General features: G+C 40.1%; 3 protein-coding genes across 5 annotated transcripts in view; 1 reads left to right on the top strand and 2 right to left on the bottom strand.

Moving 5' to 3' along the window:
- LOC136446687 (zinc finger protein 93-like) overlaps window positions 1-21565 on the bottom strand; it is an 89168-nt gene that overhangs the window by 51422 nt on the left and 16181 nt on the right. The window lies entirely within an intron of this gene.
- LOC136446691 (beta-galactosidase-like) lies at window positions 85-16382 on the top strand. The gene is made up of 17 exons (XM_066445162.1): window positions 85-377; window positions 849-1024; window positions 1836-1986; window positions 3022-3085; window positions 3514-3608; window positions 4066-4246; window positions 4972-5030; window positions 5436-5557; window positions 5923-5963; window positions 7667-7779; window positions 10557-10631; window positions 10928-11017; window positions 11555-11659; window positions 12250-12381; window positions 12669-12819; window positions 15000-15172; window positions 15878-16382. The coding sequence occupies exons 1-17, from the start codon at window positions 318-320 to the stop codon at window positions 16235-16237; spliced, it is 2148 nt and encodes a 715-aa protein (XP_066301259.1). The 5' UTR covers window positions 85-317; the 3' UTR covers window positions 16238-16382.
- LOC136446688 (zinc finger protein 300-like) lies at window positions 18544-21405 on the bottom strand. 3 transcript variants are annotated; one of them, XM_066445160.1, is made up of 3 exons: window positions 21151-21405; window positions 20824-20909; window positions 18544-19802 (listed from the first exon to the last, which is right to left on the bottom strand). In XM_066445160.1, exon 3 carries the CDS (start codon window positions 19787-19789, stop codon window positions 18692-18694), a length of 1098 nt encoding a protein of 365 aa, XP_066301257.1. In that variant the 5' UTR covers window positions 19790-19802; window positions 20824-20909; window positions 21151-21405; the 3' UTR covers window positions 18544-18691. The 3 variants fall into 3 exon arrangements, with proteins under 3 accessions (XP_066301257.1, XP_066301256.1, XP_066301255.1); XM_066445159.1 differs by lacking the exon at window positions 20824-20909 and having other exon boundaries at window positions 18544-19797; window positions 21151-21404; XM_066445158.1 differs by lacking the exon at window positions 20824-20909 and having other exon boundaries at window positions 21151-21404.

Below are 21565 nucleotides of genomic sequence, written 5' to 3' on the forward strand. Positions count from 1 at the left end.
CCACTGCGAAATCTTCCAAACACCCACAAATGTTTTACTTATTCAAATGAATAGAACATATTCTAAGTATAATTTCTAGCTCAAGAAAAAAATCGATTATGTCTGTCTTCGCTCTTTCTGCAGACCAAAAGAGCACGGTGCTATTTTTGTCTGGCGAAATAATCTATACCAAATACGGTGCTGTTTGGTTCAGTGACGTCATGCCATGACTCACGTGCGTTGCCGCGAGACTGACATATCAAAAGCGCCGCCGTGCGATAATAATCAAAACTGCACCTACCAGAACCGGTTGTCTCGTGACTGACAGGAACAACACAATGGCTGCAACTACTGTGAAGATGTTTGTTGCTTTGTCCTTGGTTGTGCTCGTTTTGCTGGTGAGTTTACCTATATGAGCTATATCTGTGCACAGCCTTTCGACCAAAGGACAAAACTCTTTTACTTAGAAGTATCAAAAGTCTAGAGAAGTGTCAAGTCAACCTTCTATTGACATATTGGGGGAGGGTCAGGATAACTTCCTGCTGTTTTTATAACTTAAGTATTAAATCAACTGTATGTTGGAAGGAAATGAACTAAGTCAGCAGGCACAGATGATGTCCGACTCGGAGTCGGGTATTTTGGAGTCCTTCAATTCATAACATTGAAGCAAGGACATTCCTATATAATGTCCTTGATTGAAGTAACGTTATTATCAAGCACTTCAACGGTGACCTCCTTCCAGGATATAGGGAAAGTTTTGTGGAAACAGTCTGTTTGCTTTCCAGAATTCTAGTAGATTATAAGTCATATCAATTGTCATACAGCAATCTTCAAACTTTGCATTGAAATTGTCCCTTTTCCCTCCCCAGGGTGCGAGAGCAGACGGTCGCAGCTTCAGCATCGACTACGACAACAACACGTTCCTGAAGGATGGCGAGCCGTTTCGCTATATCTCCGGCAGCATCCATTATTCCCGCGTCCCGCGCAGCTACTGGCAGGACAGACTCACGAAGATGTACGCTGCCGGGCTCAACGCCATCCAGGTGTAAGTCATAGCTGCCGTCAAATCTGACATGTTCTTCGTAGTAACCTTACTTCTGTAGAAGTTGTAACAGCGTGGTTCAAGCGCCACCAACTGACCGGTCTAACTGATTCGGACCTTTTAGCCTAGCGGTTAGTGTGTTTGCATGGTTATGAGCTGGAGGCCCGGGTTCGGCATGAATTTGAATCCTGGGAGCCAGGAGACTGTACTACTCACCTCGTGTTTCAGTGGTTCCCACACCGGCCCTGTGATTAATGGCAAAAAGTGCCACACAGGGATACTGAATTCGGAGATTCGAGGTCGGAAAAGGGGGAGTAATGTAACAGTGTTCAAGCGCCACCAACTGACTGGTCCCAGCCTAGTGGTTAGTGCGTTTGGTTATGAGCTGGCGGCCCGGGTTTGGTGCATGTTCGAATCCCAAGAGCCAGAGGGCTGCACTACTCGGCTCTTGTTTTTCATACTACTTATAACCAGTATTTGAATTTGATTACACTACTATGGGTGGGCACCTGTCGGCTAATCTCCACACCATGTTTCCAGGCAGCTCTGTCCAGAGGGCCAATACACTGACCAGGCTGCACACTTTAGGTAGCCTGGTATCCATCCTAGTGCATGTAGCTCCGTTTGTTCCTGCGGAATAGTCTTTCACCTGGATATATTACACTGAACGGTCTGTCACACCTAGTGCTTTCTAGATGCTGTCTGATCTAATCAAGAAAACCACCCATGCAGGTAGCTAGGAAATTCCCATGGATTGTGTAGGAAATTCTGGGATTGTGTTCATCATGTTTTTTGTTTGTTTGTGTTGCTATAGATACGTACCCTGGAATCTCCACGAGCCAAAGCCAGGGAAGTACGACTTCACGGGAAACAACGATATCGAGGCGTTCCTGAAAATGGCGCACGACACGGGCCTCCTGGTCATCCTGCGGCCTGGACCGTACATCTGCGCAGAATGGGACATGGTGGGTGTGATCTTTATAATGTAGGCCTGGCAAGGTTGGCAATGGTTTTGTTTCAACAGTGAATGTATTTTTGTGCTACCGTGTTGTTTCGACGGCCAATTTGAAACACAGCGGAAACCTCCTTTGTGTTAAAATGCAATATTAGATCTCAAAATGTAAGATGGTGTTATTTTGGCGGGGAATATATTTTTGAACTACAGTGCTGTGAAAACCTCCTGTGTGTTTTCCATACTGTAAATCTCGAAATGTTCACGATGGTTCTATTTTTGCGGTGAATATGTGTTTTTGTGCTACTGTGTTGTTTCGACTGCCAATTTGAGACAGCAAAAACCTTCTTTGTGTTGTCTATACTGTGTATCTCGAAATGTTTACAATGGTTTTATTTTTGCGTTGAATATGTGTTTTTGTACAACAGTGTAACTTAAAACGTAGCAAAAACCTCTTTTCTACTTCCACCACGCAATTAAATCCCCACAGAAATAACTGAATTTACAGTAACAAAGGAGCATCTCTGATATCAGGGCTCGAAGTATTATTCTTCTTTTACCTGCAGTTTAATCTAATTACCATCCTGTTTTGTAAATCCACTCACTCCCAAGCTACAGTATAACAAGTTGTCAGGAATTCTCTCTGCAGTTTAAACTAATGCTCCATGCATGCCCTTAGGTTAGCTTAGGGTTTTGTTTTTGGGGATTCTTTTGTCAATTCTAAGGACAAGTGAGCACAGGAAATTTTGAAAATACAACCCCTTGAAGTGGTATTTCCTGCATTTTGACAAGATTTCAAAGTAAGAAGTGCAGACTGCCACCAAACAGTGCTGTCAAGAGAGGATGCACTGCTCAATTCTTTTTGGGTACCTCATAGTGTGTGTGGGTTCTTCTGCGTATGCAAGGGGGTAACATTGATCTGTCCAGAACTTGAAAAAGCTAAGGATGATTTCTTTATGACATTGAGTAGATTGACTGTCTTGAGTACAGGAAAAGCGTTGAAGGTCGTGTTCTTGTCATGTAGATTAACTGTTATCTATATCTGCAGGGAGGTCTTCCATCTTGGCTGATGAAGGACAACTCCTCTATCGTACTGAGGTCATCAGATCCTGGTAAGTATGTGTACAGAACTTTTCCTGTACATTAATGAACTAGCATTTAAGGCATGAGTCACAGAGAATTGTATAATTGTGTTGACTGGGTTGCTCAAACTAAAGAAAAAAACTTTGTGCAATGAATTCAACAAAAAAGGAAAAACTAAAGAAGAAAAAATTGTGCAGATTATTGATCCGAAAAATTAGCAATATTTACAAATGACACAGGTATTCAGTACTTCGGTATCTATTTTTAACATAAGTCAATAACTCTATGGAAAAATCCAAATTGCCTAAGTTCATGAATCCACATGCCATATATGGTATCTGTTTTCATATCTAAATTTTCAATCATTACCCGAATGTATGCTTTTTGACATCCCCAGATTTTGCAGTGAACTATACATTATAATATATAACATGTTTCATAACCCCGCCGTCCCCAGCCTACCTAGGTCCAGTGGACACGTACATGGCCCAGCTCCTCCCCAGGATAAAACCTCTCCTGTATAACAATGGCGGACCTGTCATCACTGTACAGGTGAGGATGGGGTATTTACGAGGATCACTGGTTTCACTGACGTCTGTTTGTATTTTGTTTGTTTGTAAACAGAATTAAACAAGAAGTTACAAATGGATATGCTACTTTTTAAAAAGAAAATAGCTTTAGACCTGAAATGATTAAATCAAAAATCAAAATCAAATTGTGCTGTTAATATTTCTCCTTCAAGTTTTATGAACAGGTGTAGCAGGCCAGAATATGCCCCTGACCAAAACATACCCGGGTACATTCTTGCCAGGGGTATCATCTGGCCTGCTACACTGGATATCTTACCAGCTTCCTTTTAAAGTCCATATTTTAGTATACAAGCATGTAAATCCATGAAGGAAATTATGGTAAAAGAATTATGATTTTTTTTATGGTATCATTTCTAGTAATTATATAAGCATGTCATCCAAAAAGACTTCAGTCATGTTTTTTTCTCTCGTTTTTTTAGGTAGAGAACGAGTATGGCAGTTTTTACACCTGTGACTACGACTACTTGCGGCACCTGCGGGAGTTGTTCTTACAGCTGCTGGGACCGGATGTGATCCTGTTCACCACGGATGGCTGGTGGGACGGTGTCCTGAAGTGTGGGACCATAGATGGACTCTACACTACTGTGGACTTTGGACCAGGTAGGTGTAGATGTGGGTTGTAGGGTTGTAGTGAGGATGGCTGGTGGGACGGTGTCCTGAAGTGTGGGACCATAGATGGACTCTACACTACTGTGGACTTTGGACCAGGTAGGTGTAGGTGTGGGTTGTAGTTAGGATGGCTGGTGGGACGGTGTCCTGAAGTGTGGGACCATAGATGGACTCTACACTACCGTGGACTTTGGACCAGGTAGATGTCAAAACCAAGCTTTTAGATAACCTAAGATGTACAATGTAGTGGTTCTGATATAGTATTAAGCGTCGCGGCCTCTAGCCTGGAAGCTGGTAAGATTGAATCGAATGTTTAGTTGACTTTGCAAAGCCTTTGCAAAGTGTTTTAGTTCTTTGATAGCATGGGAGATCAATGTGATAGAGGTGTGTTGAACTGTTTATTTCCTTCACCAATCAGATGAGTGATGTGTGTGTGTGTGAATGAGAGTGTGTGTTTGTTTGTAATGTATGTTTGTGAAAATTTGGATGGATCTTTATGGTATTTGGTATACCAGTGTAGGTGTTGATAAAAAAGGACATGGAACATATGTGTTAAGTGCCTTTCCCAAGGGCACAACGTCTGGGTGCATGGCCGGACATGTCTGTGTAACATATTCTAACCATAACGTCCTGTTATATATTTTTAACAATGCATTCCAGAAAAAAACATTTTAAAACTCAATGTAACAGGAGTAATACCGTATTGTACCTCACAGGTACAGACATTGCTGGGGCCTTCCATGGGCAGAGGAAACATCAACCCAAAGGCCCACTGGTAAGACAACTTTCTTCCTGTAACATTTACTCCATATTCCTTAGTCCAAATCAGGTATAGGATCCATTAATGGTGATGCTGCATTGAAATACTGGCTGTATATACACTTTTGTGTAAAAAGGATTGAAGCTGTGCACTCACTTTTTGACTAGATGCACTGGTGCGATATATGTGTAGGGTTTTATACATGAAATAACTATATTATTGCACTCTAGTATACAGCATATTCTTGGCTTTTAAGTGTCAGAAAGAGTTATAAAACCTATGTTGTGTTACTTGTTTAAAATTTTGTCAGCTATAGAATTTAGGTTCATTGCAATGTTTCCACATTGACATCTACATTCTTCCTGCAACCCTGGACAAGAGCATTTCTTTCCTCTCTCTTAGTGTTTTACTTGATTCCAGGTGAACTCGGAGTACTATACAGGCTGGTTGGACCACTGGGGCCAGCCTCATGCGCACACAGACAAGGACAAGGTTGCTACGTATCTAGAGAAGATGCTACAAATGAACGCCAGTGTTAACATGTACGTTCCTTCTTCTGTTCTACTGAGATTGATGTTACAGAGATTGACATAAATTTTAGACAATGATACGGTGGCAAGGTAGTCTTGTGCTTACATTGTTGACTTAGAATCTAAAGGTTCTTGGTTTGAATCCCTAGTAGGCCCTAATGTTGTGCCCTTGGGAAAGGCTCTTTACACCTGTTTCCCCACTGGAATTAAGTGAAAATGAGCGCCAAGCTTCAGTTGGGGATATCTTCTTGGATTGGACGTAAAGATGTTTGTCTTTTAAAAGATTGGTATTTTCTAGTCACTTGATTAGGAATTATACTGTAACATTACAGTTGTAATTGAGATGAAAACTAAGTTGTTTGTTTTTGTCCTTACAGGTACATGTTTGAAGGAGGCACCAATTTTGGCTACATGAATGGTAAGAAATCTTAACCCTCAGTCTTTACCAACAGCCACCTGTGCTTTTGTTTGTTTGTAATTTGCATAGGCAAAAGGCCCCTTCCAGCCAAAAAGCAATTATAGAAGTGACTAACTGAATTGTTGAAACCTTATATCATAAGCTACCACGTTAACATGTGTAACACAATGTGCCTGGTATTCATCCTTTTCAAGCCCAGGTTGGCTCCAACGATTGCTTCCCTACAGAATAGTCTGGCATCTGTAAATAGAGAAGCAATTACATGTACAGGTTTGCGTAGCAAAACCTTTGTTGGATCCGTTGGCAAGTGTGGTGGCCGCCATCTTGAATTGTGACATCACAGGGTCGCCATACCATTTTATTGGGAGGGGTGTTTTTTTGGGTCGCTAGCGTTCTCTTTTTTTAAAGCAAATTGGCACGCATCACAGATTCAACTCAAATAAAAAGAAAAATTCAATACCAATTCATATTTATAAAAAGACCCCGTAATCGCTGAACTAACATATCAAACCTGAAGTATATGAAGCACAAATACGTAACTCTAGTTGGCATTTGAATTTTTCGCATAGAACATAGGCGAGAGTTCTGATTCTCATAACAGTACGGCAACTGGTTCGAACAAGCATTCCGAAGATCTATCCCTGTTATGCTGTCTCTGAGAAAAGTTTGAATACCGAAATAATGCAGGATGTACTAATGAACCAATTGTTTCAATGATGACAGGTGTCAGACTACTGTAAATGCATTTAAGTTTGCGAGGATTTAATTCGCAGTAGGGAGGAAATGGCATGTTCGCGGTGGTTTCATTTTCACGTTTGAAACAATGGATAGCACTACAGTCACACAATGGAAACACTTGACAATGTGGTTTTACGGACAGAAACCAAGATAGCTGCGTATTTACCATAACAAGTACCTCATAATACTGTACAATGTACATTACGTAGTGCTTAAACAAGGGGGTAGGTGTGGTTTGTTGTGCTGAAGAGTTTACAGCAAATACTCTGAACATAAAACCACTGCAAACATTTCTGCATTGAATTGTTGGAGTGAATCGAAGCTAGAATATGATGGATTCCAGGCTAACTGTATTGTCCTTGTCAGTAAAATATACTGCTCAATGTTAAATAACAATGCCATTCTTTGTCATGTTTAACATATTGCATTGTCTTGTAACTACATTGTACATGTAAGCGCCGTTAACATTAATCTGTCGGGTTGCATAAATCCGCCACTTTAAAAAACAGTGGGTTTGAGAGATCTCTAGTGCAGCAACCCCCAGGTATGCACAGTTTAGATATACAGGAGTGCAGTATACTGGGGGACGTTGGGTTGGAGATCTGAGTGTTTGGACGTATCTAATTTCAGGGTGGCATAATTATGTGCCCTGGTGGAATTGTTAGTACATGTTTCCTAGTGTAAGACCCCATTCATATTAAGCCTATCATAGCCTTTTGAATTAAATGAAAGAGTTAGCTGGCTAATTTAGCTGGCTATCTTAGCCTGATATGAACGCATATTAACCAGCTAAATAAAGGTTTTAGCAGGGTAAAATGAATCCACCTCATTTAGCTGGTTAATTTTTGTTCATATCAGGCTAAGATAGCCGGCTAAATTAGCCAGCTAACTCTTTAATTCAATTCAACTGGCTATGATAGGCTCAATATAAACATGGTCTTATATTTGATGTACCATTGTTCCAGGGGCAAACGGCCCCTTTAAGCCGCAACCTACCAGTTACGATTACGACGCGCCGCTAACCGAGGCAGGCGACCCAACCAACAAGCTTACCACTATCTCCAATGTCATTGCCAAGGTAGTGTTGATAGGCTGTGTGTTATGTGGTGTGTTTATGTTGTTGGTTAGAGGTTGATCAGGAAGGTTGTACAGGGATACATGTAGTTGTGAAAATGTGCAGGTTTCTCTCGAAAGGTTTTCTTTTTTTTAAGCTTTAAAAAGAAACTGCACCAGAAAATTGATCAGAATATTTAGAACCACCAAGGAGAAAGTATTCATTGAGGAAAGTTGACAAGAAAAATTGCAGAATGACAGAAAAAAAACTACTTGGCTTCCCACCTTGAAAAGAACCTGCAAAAGAAACCTGACAAAAAAGGTATAAAAACACAGAAAAACAACATTCATAGACGGAAGTTTACTGGAAAAATGCAGAATGGCAGAAAAAAACAAGAAACTTGACACACAAAAAAGCCATAAATTAAGAAGAAAAACATTCATAGAGGGAAATTTATTGAAAAAAAATGCAGAATGACAGAAAAAACAACAACTTGGCTTCCCACCTTCAAAATAACCTGCACAAGAAACTGGACTAAAAAAAATTATTTTGATAAACACAGAGGAAAAACCTCATACTCTAGAGGAAAGTTGACTGGAAAAATATGCAGAATGACAGGGAAAAAAAGAACAACTTGGCTTTCAACCTTGAAAAGAAAATGCACAAGAAACTTGACACAAAAAATGCCGAAAACACAGAAGAAAAACACTCATACTGATGGAGAAAAGTTGACTGGAAAAAATGCATGGAGAGAGAAAGAGCAAACAACTTTGAACACGCTACAAACCTACATCTGTAAACTCAGTCCCTTTACAATCCTACCCTATCAGTCTCTTCTACTGAATGTTGTTATAAGGTGTGGAGTTCAGCCCTTTCCAGCCTGTCCCTACATCGTATGACTATGATGCACCACTGTCTGAAGCTGGAGACCCAACCGATAAGTTCTACACTATAAGGAACTTAATCAGTAAGGTTCGGGACTGACTTCTTTTTACTTCTCTTCTCTTCTTTTAAAGGAGGTACGGACCCAGAAGCAATGCTGTATGGAAATTTCTGGACCTTTGGCAAAAATATAAAAGAAAACTAGAATGTTAACTGCTGATTCAAAAGTACTGTAAATTCTGAAATATTCGCAGTGATTTTATTTTTGTGAGTGGTTTTATTTTTGTGATTGTCTCTTAATTTGTGATTATGTGTTTTCTTGTGCTTCAGGATTGTTTAGAGTACGAATTTAAAAGACTTCAAAAATGCCCTTTCCACTTCTACCGCTAAATAGAATCCCTGCGAAATTGAACAAATTTACAGTATGTCTAAAAGAACATTGTATAGTTGCTGCAAGCCGAAAGTTCAGGGTTCAGTTCACGGTCCTACATCTTTTCAGTCTCGCACAATGCACCCCTCTTAACCATCCTTTCTAGCTCCACTTGCTCTTTTGGCTACTAACCTCTGCAGAATAGTCTGGCACCTGTTAATGGAGAAAAAATTAATTGGTATTTGAATATTTGCCTAAAATATAGGCAATAGTTTTGATTGGCTCAGAGTCACACGGTTCTCATAACGGCATGGTAACAGAGTTTGAACAGCCATTTCGAAGTTCAAGAGCTTTTATACACAGCTTCTGAGGTATATTCGAGTCCAAAAAAAATTAAGAAAATCAGGACCAAACATTTCAATGGGGACGGTAGCCTTACTTCTCTGCATAGAAACAATTGTTGAAGCAAAACGGAGCTAAAATAGAATGGATTACAGTCTACTCCCTCCCTTCCTTCATTCCATCTGTTTGGGTCTCTGTCTCTTGCTGTACTTGTACCTAAAACTGTCAGTTGTGGTCCCCTGTTAAGGAGTCCCTGGTGAGACCACCTTCCAGCCCGTCCCCACGTCGTATGACTATGATGCCCCCCTGTCTGAAGCCGGAGATCCAACCGATAAGTTCCACATTATACGGAACGTGATCAGTAAGGTTGGGGGCTGACTTCTCTACTCAAACTCTTTTGTTTTAAGGAAGTATGGACCCTGAAATAATTGACCAGAGAAGTCCAGAAACTGGAAGCTTTGTTGTTTACAGCAGTCACTTTTTTTCTGTGTGTGATTCTCAACATATCACTTATTAAGGTCAGAATTGTTGCCGTAAGTCAGTGGTCTATGGTTCAATTCCTGGTCATACTGCCACACATTATATACACTCCCCTCTATTTGTTCTTTTTACTTTTCTATTTTTGAGTACATATCGATTGCTCAGATCTGTAACTTATTGCATTGATTATGGAAATCTAAACATTAAAACAATATTACATTTACATGGCTTTTTTTTTAGTTTTACGTCCACAACATTCCATACAGACTTGCTTTGGGGTGCTGAACAACTTTTATCTTCTAAGGAAACTTTGATACTTTAAGTTGGGTCCATATTTCCTAATTTTTTCTTAATCTATTGCTTCTACCTTTTTTCATCTAGTATGCTTTCTTTATAATTATACAATGACATGACTTTATCAAAATATTTCCCATCTTTCTGATAATTCTCTAACTTTTTATTTCTTGCCTACTTTAGTGTTGAGTATTAACTATTAACTTGCTAGCCTACTAGTGTATGAATGCATCCCTAGCATGATAAAGGTTAAGATGTGCATGTTTTCCTTTCAATTGTGAATATTCTTGCTGAGTTTCCCTTTTCTGCTAGAGGGGTCCAATGATATACAAGTATCAATAGATGCCATTCTGTCGCTACAGGTTTTATTGTTACAATTATTTCAAAAACTTGTTGTTAACTTGTAAAATTTGTTGTTGTTTACTTGTTGCAGTTCCGTCAGCTGCCGCCAGGGCCGGTACCCCCTGCCACCCCCAAGGCAGCTTATGGGAAAGTCCAGATGACATTTGTGAGTTCTTCATTCTGTTGAGACTAAACATACTTTTGGTGTGGACTATTTCATTTGACAATTTTTTCGGGGCCTGGGGATTTACTGAATGATGTTACATACTCAATTTGTAGAAAATGTTCCTGTCAATGATGTTTCCAAAACTTCTGAATGAAATAACCCTTGAATATGATGTACAGTTTTGCAATTTTCATTAGCCCTTACATCCAACTTTACATACGCTTTGATCTCTATATATATTGTAGGGATTGTAGAAGTTGTCTTCATTATTTTTCTTTCTGCTGTGCCCCTCCCAGGAGGCTACAGTGCTGGACAAGTTGTCAGACCTTTCTCCAGATGGACCAATCAGAGCAGACCATCCCATCACCATGGAGAACATGCAACAGGTGTGGCAGGATTATGAGCTTTGACGTTATATATAATTTGCATGATTGTACTTGAATGTATATATGTAAGGCTGGGTCCCAAGTGCCAGATAGTTCAATCCGCAGCCCTCCTTTCCTGTTGAGGGCTGGGTTGTACATCCTCTCATAGATGGCCTCCCTCACTCCACGTTCGAACCAGTGGGGTTCACGATCTGTGATATCTGTGGATTCGAGATTGAAAGAGTGTCCCTGGTTGTGTTTTAGGTGGTGGAAAATGGCGGAGGAGTAGCCGTTAGCGCTTTCTCTGCAATGTTCATTGTACCTTGCTCTGTACATGTACAATCTGCAAGCAAGTACCTATTAAGTAAGTTCATGTACAACCTGCAAGCACTTGAATGTATGTTTTGCCTCCCCTGCCCCCCTCCCCAGAGCTATGGGTTCATGCTGTACAGGACCACCCTACCTGCTGCTGCTAAAGGAGTCAAGCTGTCCGTACCAGGCATCAGGGACAGGGGCTTTATGTTGTACTAACCCTTCCTCCCCTGCCCCCCTCCCCAGAGCTATGGGTTCATGCTATACAGGACCACCCTGCCTACTGCTGCTAAAGGAGTCAAGCTGTCCGTACCAGGCATCAGGGACAGGGGCTTCGTCATGCTGGACCAGGTTAGTATATAGCTACATACAGAGGAAGCAGTTTACCTGAGTCTTTGCAAGCTAAAAACAATGAAGAGCATGATTTAGATACTGAGAATTGAGAAATATTTGGAATAGTTTTACCTTCGTGATTTTTTGCGGTGAACTCTCCCCCTCAACTTCAAAACCCTGCAAACATTATTCTGTCTTCATGGTATTGTTACTTTCAATGACGAACTAAGTTAAAACACTGCAAACAAGTCCTTTCCCTTCTCCCGCAAATTAGGTGCCAACAAATAAAGTTTTACAGTACTACTATCAAACAATGTGAGAAAATATCAGTTAAAAAGTATCTCATCTGATAGCTTTAAAGTCCATTTGCCAGTTTGAATACATTAATGGGGATAATTACATTTTTATACATCTGTGTCAATCAACTTCAGATCTGCATAACAAGTTTTTTTTCCTGCCAGAGGCCCTTGGAACGTTTATCACCACTTTTCCTTGATTCTACAACAAAAGATTATTTGAATTAGTTTTGTTTTGTTTGTTAGGTTGTCTGGTACATGTACCGGGTATCAGCCACAGCCACAGCTTCAACTGTTTCTTACCTGTTTCAGACCCCTGCAGGTATTCTGAGCCGTAACGGTCCCATGGACCTGAACATCACCGTACAGGCAGGTCAGGTACTGGACATCGTGGTGGAGAACCAAGGTCGCATCAACTTCGGCAGATACATCAACGACTCAAAGGTAAGGAAAGCTAGAGTAAGATTTTTTTCCATGCACCAAACATGCTGTTTTATACAGACACTGGTGATAGAGAAACTACATGAAGCAACTTATGTGTACTTAACTCAAGCTCAAAGTCTGGTTTCACTCCACAATTGTGGATTTGTCTGTTGAATCAGATGTATACATTTTAATCACAATGCGCTATGCATTGGGCTTCCAACATGTATCTATATTTTTCAAATTTGAAATGACCAGTGTTTAAGATCTCCAGTAGTGATCATGATGTAACTGTAATGTTTTCACAGGGCATCATCGCAAACGTAACCCTCGGAAACGACACGCTGCGTTCCTGGGACATCTACTCGCTAAGCATCGATGGCGCTCTCCCCACGATGTTCTCACAACCTTCCAATCCAGCTGTCAATATCAACGATGGCCTCCCAGCACTGTCTCCTGGTAACCTTTTTACCAATTACTGTAATTCTTGATTTGTTAATGGTAACTTAATTTTAGCTACTTTAACGGCCACTAGTCAACCACTTGAATTTCATCATCGCAAATATTTGATCACTTACATTTGAGACAGTGATGTTTGTTCCCACAGTTGAGATTAATTGCAGTGAACTACTCACTTTTCCCCAACCGCTAAAATTACCAACTGCAATATTAAATGGATTTACAGTATCTTTTATCTTATCCATGTATCCGCACTGATGCTTGCGGATGATTGATTGATTGTTTGATTGATTGATCAAGTATTAGACATACATGTATGTAGTACTGAAAGTGTCTGCAGTCTAACTACAATCTGACGTTGTCAATTTGAATTTCTCAGTTGTAATGACCTGAAAAAAGTCCATATGCAGTACCAGGAAAACTTGATATTTGTTCACAGGTGGTGAATACTTTTAGACAGTCCATATTTAACAACAAAACTACTCGCTTCAACTTCAAGTACAGTCAAACCTGTCTATAGCGGTCACTCAAGGGACTAGCCAAAACTGGCCGCTAAGGACAGGTGGCCGCTATGGAGAAAATGTTGATTAATTGACCACGAGTGACACATGTTTTCAGTACCCACTGAGATACATTTATTCACCGTACAGTACACATGTAAACATTACATAGGTAAGGCACATTTTAGAAATTCGATTGTTGTTCTTTAACTTCTATTATGAGCTTGAAAAAAGAATTATCGTATCTGCCAACTCCAAAATCCATGGCTTGCTCGAGCCTCATGTCTGAACAGACCTACTCTTGATCCTTCGCGACTGCTTCGCTGCCGGCACACGCGTCACCAACTCAGCCTCAGTTTTAATCATATGAAACAAAGTCCTTCACAGCAAAATGCCACCTAGTTAGTTAAGAACAAAATATATGTTGCTCAGTTGCCACTTACTGTTCGTTTTCGACCGTTTTCAAACATAAAATCGTGGCGACAATTTTCCTTAGTCTGTTGTTGTTTGCTTGTCATGATCGGCTTCTATCATAATTTTATGCTAATAGGGCAATGAGAGGAAGGTCGCTCTGTTGAGGGCTTTTTTTCTTTTCAGAAAATTGCAACAGCCCAAAATTTACATCATACTAATGTTATTCATATCTAGTTTGAAGCTTTTGGTTAAGTAATTATCCTCAGTGATAGTTTGCAGCAAAATAAATTTAACACACTATACCTCCGCAACAGTGGTGTCTTCCGATGACCTTTATACTGCTCCGCCATTTTGAAAATAGTGTTTGGGCACATGGTTGCAGACCACAGTATTTCTCCTATAGGGATTAATATAGTTAAGGATCCCAAGGTGAGATGCTTCGACGCTTGAAAATTTATAGAAAGGTGCAGAATTAGGGTACCAGATTTTTATATGCTTGACTTCAAGGTTCAATCTACAAAATATCTGCAAAATGAGGTTGAATTTGCCGGCTCGTTCTCTTTTAAAAGCCACTTTGATATGCCCCCCGGCGGAGGTCACCGTACTGCAGGCGACTTACAGTAGTCGGGCGGTAACAATATCCAGGCGCGAATCCAACCCGACCGAACAAACATCGTAATCAAACTCGTACTGTCTCAAAACTGACGTATTCCTCTACCATTCACCACAGTTTCAGCCTCGCTAACGTGCACAGAAGAAAAACTATGGCCTTTTCAAGTAATGTGACGCACTACTTCATACCCGAACTACTATTGTGGCCACGGGGGTCGCCCATTAATACTGTTATTTTCCGATAAATTCCCGGGGAAAATGGAAATATTGGGCCGACATTGAAACATTCTTGTTTTCTTTATTATTATCCTGTCAAGTTGAGTTCACATAAACTTGATAACTGCGTGAAAAAATGAAGATTTTGAACCTGGCGTGCGGTGGCGATGCAGCTTCCACCGGCGCACATTGACCGTTATCGGCAGTGTTACTGTACTCGCGGGACCGAAAATCGTCTGGCCGCGACCGCGTTGGACAGGTGGCCGCTATAGCCTAATTCTTAATGCTTAGGTCAATGGGAAAAATCCAAGGGACCGACAAAAAGTGACCACTATGGGCAGGTGGCCGCTATGCAAAGGTGACCGCTAATACAGGTTTGACTGTACTTATGTAAATTGGTGATTGCTCAAAGTCCTTCTTCTTCTTTCCTGCCTCCAGCACTGCAGCAAGACATTGAGGGCATTGACGGGGAGTTGACCAATCAGGAAAAGCGTAGCGCACAGCCGCAGCGATCACGTGCAGGCCAGATGGTACCGTCCTTCTACACGGGGAAGTTCTCCATCCAGGACACTCCTCAGGACACTTTCCTCAACATGAAGGGATGGACTAAGGTAGGTGTCTAAATTTTTATAAAGATTTTTTTTTGGAAATCAGAAATTCTTTTAAAGTCCAGACAGTTGTGCATCCATCGTAATATTTATTGAAAACTGGGTGTTTGCCATGCATTCGGAAGGTTGGGTCTAAAACCCTGGCCAGGTCATACCAAACATTTTAAAAATGGTACATACTGCTTTCTCTAGCCTAGTATTCAAACCTATTATACTTTATATCATAATTTATAGCTCCTGAGTCTCATCTCCACAAATAGCGTAGAGGAGAGGAGGTTCTGGAGTTATAGTAGGTTTGGATACCAGGCTGTGTTTTCTCTGCTTAGCACTTACCATATTTTCTCGATTTAAGTATGCACTTTTCAAAATCCAAAAAGAAGAAGAGAAGACAATGGAAGTTGAACACACTATACTACCAGTAGACTAGCCCCCTGCTGTAGTAACCTGTGTGGCTCAAGGGCTATATAAATGGAGATTGGCACTGCCCCTATACACCAAAGGTGTGGGAAAGATTATCAAAAACTTTCTAACTTTTGATTATCATAACCATAAAAGAAAATAACAAGGATATGAAATACTCAGATGTTCTTATTACCAGTATTTTACTCACTTATACATGTAGTGATGTACAACTTAAAGAATACTGGAGAAGCTAATTAAAGAAGTTCTGTTTTGTAATTAAAGAAGTTACTTGTTTCATGTTTGCAGGGTCAAGCATTTGTCAACGGGTTTAACCTGGGCCGCTATTGGCCGGTAGAAGGACCGCAAATCACGCTGTACGTCCCGGCAAGCGTTCTGAAATCCGACAACAACATCACGCTGTTCGAGCTAGAAGCATCGCCGTGTGGTACGAGCCAATCAGACGTCGACTGTACCGTTGAGTTCCAAGATCGCCCAATCATCAATGCGACAGTGTCACGCCGCCGTGGTGAAAAACACGACAGCGCTACCATTGGCTCGGCCCCCTCTGAAATCGATGCGTTCACCGCTGTTGTATCGTTCGTATCTGGTGTTGTGTTCTCTGTAGCATATCCTATCAGTACAGTGCTCAACATTATATTTTCATAACTAGGAGAAAGTACAAACTAAGACAGTATAATTTGAATTTGCTTTGCTTTATCTTTAATTGTTGGAAGATTTGATTTAAACATATGGATACAACACCAACAAAAAGTGAAAATACTTCATGGTTTAAAAGTTAGTTTTCAATACCATTCTTTATGGAATTTATGTATTAAAAGTGACGTGCTTTTCCAAGTCTCCAACAAGGATGTTCTTTAGATTTTGTCTTGCTTTTCTCTTAATTACATCACTGTACATGTATAAACCATAATTGCATTGTTACTACAAGTTAAGATCTTTTTGATAGCAGATATATAAAAGGTTACGTTTTCATATACATGTCATGAGTACTTCTCATTCCAAGACATAGAATACCATGAGTGCCTTTTGTCTTTAACACCATTACAGCCCTAAGCCTAGCGTATGGAGCAGTTTTTTTTAGATCAATATACCCCCGATCAGTTGCCTTGAAACAACTCCTGATGTCACTATGGACTTCTGTACCAAGAACAAGTATATCCTAGCAGATGTAACAACTATTTGTTGGTTTGTCAGCAAGTTGGAGTGATATATATGAGGTTATCTATGCAATAGCAATTTCAGGTACAGTACAGTAGTCTGAGAGTGCTTGGTATATAAGCAACATTGTAGATCACAGTTTGAAGTGCATATGTGCAGTATGAAGCATTGTGTGTCTATGGGTAATATTTCCAAGTTGAAGGCCCCTGGCCATTTTGTAAATGTATTGCCGCAGCCAGAGACCTTTGACATGTTGCCCACAATGTATCACACTGCTCATACACAGCTTATTGATGCTACCATTTAATGACAAAGGTTAAATTAAGGTTAAAAAAAGACTGATAGCTAATCAAGTAACAATGTGCAGAAGTTGAATAAATAAATAAAGTTTTTACAAAAAAATTGAGAATATGATTAAGGTACTGTATGAAGAGGACAAAAAGGTATATATGAGAGATATATTCATATGTAAAGAGTTTGATTTCACAGCAGTGTGTTGTACAATGTAGTTTCCCAATGATCAGTACAAAGTCTTACTTTTCCTTTGTTCAGATACTAGTTATTACATTTCAGGTACGTGTAGCACATTTTGGCAAATCCTAACTATGTATCTATGCTATGAAACCTGTAGACACGTTTGTTGTTGCACAAGAAAGAGCTGACTGTACAACACCTATCATGTAGTTTAAGGCCCAAGATGTGATTGATCAATTGCTGTTTTGTTACAACACCATATTCTTGCACTTGAAGCCTCACAAATTTGTGAACTGCGAACATGGGATTTGTGTGGTATGTTCATTTTGGTACTTGAATATGCGAGTTTATTGGTAGTTTCTAGGTGTATAGATAAGTATGGAATCATACAGGTAGTTGTGGGCCTGTAGTGTAGAAGGATTTAGGATATCTTGCAGAAGGGTTAAGAAAATTGATATGGTGATTTCAGAAAAGTTGATAAGAGTTATACAAGATTAACATTGAAGAATAGTCCTATGATCTCTTGGTGCTGGACACACTTTCCGTACAAGAAAGAATAAGAAGAAAAATGAATTTTTTCTGAGGAGGGTACAAGATTTTAATTTTGCCTGTCGATGAGCATTTAGTATCTAGTGGATGGTGCAGTTACTAGTATTGTGGCACAGGTGACTTTGATATTATACAGAAGGAATATTTGCAATTATATTTCATTGTCCTGTTGCAATATGCAATAATGAATAAAGATACGGAGAAGGCACTGTTTGTGAGATTTTTAATGTTACCGGTAACAAAAAAGAAAAAGTATGACAAGTTAACTTGTAATATACATCACCCTTTGATTATGAAAAATAAAAAAAAAGTCAAGGATAAGGGCTAGGTGTTAACAAGAAAAAATCTGACCATTGTAAAATACATGACAGTTGTACATCACCTTTTAAGTTTTTATAATTTAACAAACAATAGAGTTAATAGAGAAGGTAGGGTCAGACCATTATTAACTTGGAATGTTCGTCACTGGCTAAGTTCTTAATTCTAAGAAACAAACGAGTAAATAAAGAAGATAAGGTGTAAACACAAAAAAGCCAGATCATTTAACTGGAAACGCTCATTACTGGCTGAGGTCTTAATTCTAAGAAACAAACGAGTTCATAATGGTCTGGTGTAAACATTGAAAATGAAATATCACTAGCTTATTTCTTATGAACAAACAGAAGAAAAAGGAAACATCTATTTCACCTGAAAAATACATGTATGTCACTGGCTAAGTTTGTTTGATTCTAGTAAGAGACAAACTGAAGAGTTAATAAAGAAGGTCTGTGTAAACAAAATGACCATTAGGCTTGTATATTCTTCTCCATCCCTCAGTTTACACAGATGGGAACTTCAAAACGGCACTATTCACACTCTCACATTCACTTTTTTTGCCAAATGCACACAGCTGCATGAGTCACACTTGTAGGGTTTACATTAGTGCATTTGTCTGGATGGTTTCAGGTTGTTTTCTTCTGTACACGTACTACTACTCATATGCTGGGATAGGACAGACCTTTTACGTTTTAGCTGTCTTGTAGATTGTCTAGCAGTGTTTAGTTTGCTGGTGTTGGTCCAAACTGGATTTCTGTGCTGCAGAATAGTCACACTGGTCACAGCACACTTGTAGGGTTTTTCTCCTGTGTGAGTTCTCATGTGCCTGGATAAGTGAGATTTGAAAGCTGTCCTGTATCCACACTCCCCACACATGTATGGTTTCTCTCCAGTGTGACTTCTTTTGTGCTGGGCTAAGCTAGATTTCAGAGCTGTCCTGAATCCACACTCCCCACACATGTAGGGTTTCTCTCCGGTGTGACTTCTTATGTGCTCGGATAATCTAGACTTCAGAGCTGTCCTGTATCCACACTCCCCACACATGTAGGGTTTCTCTCCGGTGTGACTTCTTATGTGCCTGGATAAGCTAGATTTGATAGCTGTCCTGTACCCACACTCCCCACACATGTAGGGTTTCTCTCCGGTGTGTTTAGCTACATGAAGGTCCAAAGCAGTTTTCTGTGCCGCAGAGTAGTCACATTGGTCACACTTGTAGGGCTTCTCTCCTGTATGAGTTCTCATGTGCTGGGATAAGTGAGATTTTTGAGCTGCCCTGTATCCACACTCCCCACACATGTAGGGTTTCTCTCCAATGTGTTTTAATAGATGTTGGTTCAAACTGGTTTTCCATGCTGTAGAATAGTCACACTGGTCACACTTGTAGGGTTTTTCTCCTGTATGAATTCTCAAGTGCTGGGATAAGTGAGACTTCTGAGTTGTCCTGTACCCACATTCCCCACACATGCAGAGTTTTTCACTAGTATGTTTTGCTATTAGACTGTAGTCCAAAGTAGACTTATTCATTGTAGAATACTCACTCTGGTCACACTTGTAGGGTTTCTCTCCGGTATGCATTCTCATGTGCCTGGATAAGTGAGACTTCTGAGCTGCCCTGTATCCAAACTCCCCACAGATGTCGGGTTCAATGTCACAAGTGTCGTTTGGAATGTGCAGTCCAGAGCCGCAGCTGGGATCTTCCATCTCTTGTACTAATCTGTTAGGGAACAATGATATGTAAATTTTGGTGTTAATCAGTGAACTGCTATGTGAGACATCGGCCCAGAGGCGTTGACAAAACAGTTTACTTAGAAACCAATTAACTGGTACTATATACTACTATTACAGTAAATCTTAGTGGGGCTTTGGCTGTTAGTAGTAGTAGAAGTAGTAACTACATGTACTTCTACTACTACTAGCTGGTGTGTTACCCCTCATGGTGGTTACCGTATACCATCTATATAGATACAGATACTAACAGCCAAAGCCCCACTAAGACATGTATGCAGGAAACTGAAAACTTTCCATCGTACATACATATACACAGACAATCGCTAAATCTCTGGAGCAAATATGAATCTCCAGATGATCTACATATATCAGGGGATATCTGAACGATGTTATAATTAGAACAGTGGTGGCAACAAAATATGTTGCTATTTGGCAAGCTAAAACTAGGACAGTCACCGTTTTTGCAGAAAAATAGAAAGGAAGTATTTTGAGACCAAAATGAACATTTTCACCTGTTGTGGGATTTAAACTGGAACATTTTGGGCATAAATTGATGTCACATATACAAAAGCTATCATATCACCCATGCAGGATGTTTTTCTCCCATTCCACCATTTCTTCGGCAAAGTCACAGGCACTAAGAAAAGATGACATGTCTGTATTGCCCCCAAAAAATGGAATTACTGAAGATCTACAAAATTACCTGTATGGATCACAAATAGCCTGGATGCCAGACCCTCAATCTCTAAGTTATAAACCCCACTCGATATATATTCTAGAGACTGGGGGTCTGGCATCCAGGCTTGATCAGAAATGGTCAGATAAAAATATCTGGCAAATGTTTGGGCCCAAAACCTGCACTTTTTCTGGGTATTTCAGCCGTTTACGGCTGCAGTTTTCAGCACAACCAAAAGACAGAATAATCTTTGTAAGTCATTGAGCGAATTCTGACTGACAAAATATTCAATCCAAATGATAATGGCGTTCAAAAATGTAAAATCACTTACACTGTATGCCAGCAAAGGCAAGCTGCAGAGATTTCGCCCCCCTCCCCATGGCCCCTCTCCTTCTGTGGCACGCTAGCTGTCACATACTGATAGAGTTGGTGCATGTGTATAAAAAAATTTATACATATTTCCACAAGCAATTTCTTTGTCCCCGAGAAATACGTTAGCGTGTGATTAAAAATACGGTTCATAGAAACTTGTTTTCTTTCTGAACTCTGTGACAAGATCAAAGGGAAATATTCAAATGTTACCGAATCCTCCAAAATGCCCAAACTTTCTCACAAAGATATGACCAAAAACGAACGAGTACACAACATGAATGCTTACCCTAAGTGCTTGAAGGCTTTAGGAAGACGTAAGATGCAAAGGTATTAACCCAAACCGTTGGAAAATTGGGCAAAATACTAAGGAAATCGGGATCTTCAAGACGCGCTGGCGTCAGAGATCGTGGTGCACGAGCTTTCTGTGCGCTGATTGGCTGAAATACTTCATCTGTGACGTACAAGTAAACAGACATTTCCCAGAGTTCTGATTGGTGGATATTCCAGGAAACGCAAATCTTGCAGTAGCCGTCTTGGAGGTTTTAATTTTGTCTGTCAATGTCAGGTTTAGTATTTTATAGTAGAACTAACATTCTATAGCGGATGGTTCCTGCATTTACTTTGGCATAGGTGACTATGATATGGACAATTACAGAAGGAATATTTGCAATTGTAGTATTTAAATTGTCCTGTTGCAATGC

This window comes from Branchiostoma lanceolatum, chromosome 13, assembly GCF_035083965.1.
Source record: "Branchiostoma lanceolatum isolate klBraLanc5 chromosome 13, klBraLanc5.hap2, whole genome shotgun sequence".
Classification (NCBI taxonomy): Eukaryota; Metazoa; Chordata; class Leptocardii; order Amphioxiformes; family Branchiostomatidae; genus Branchiostoma; species Branchiostoma lanceolatum.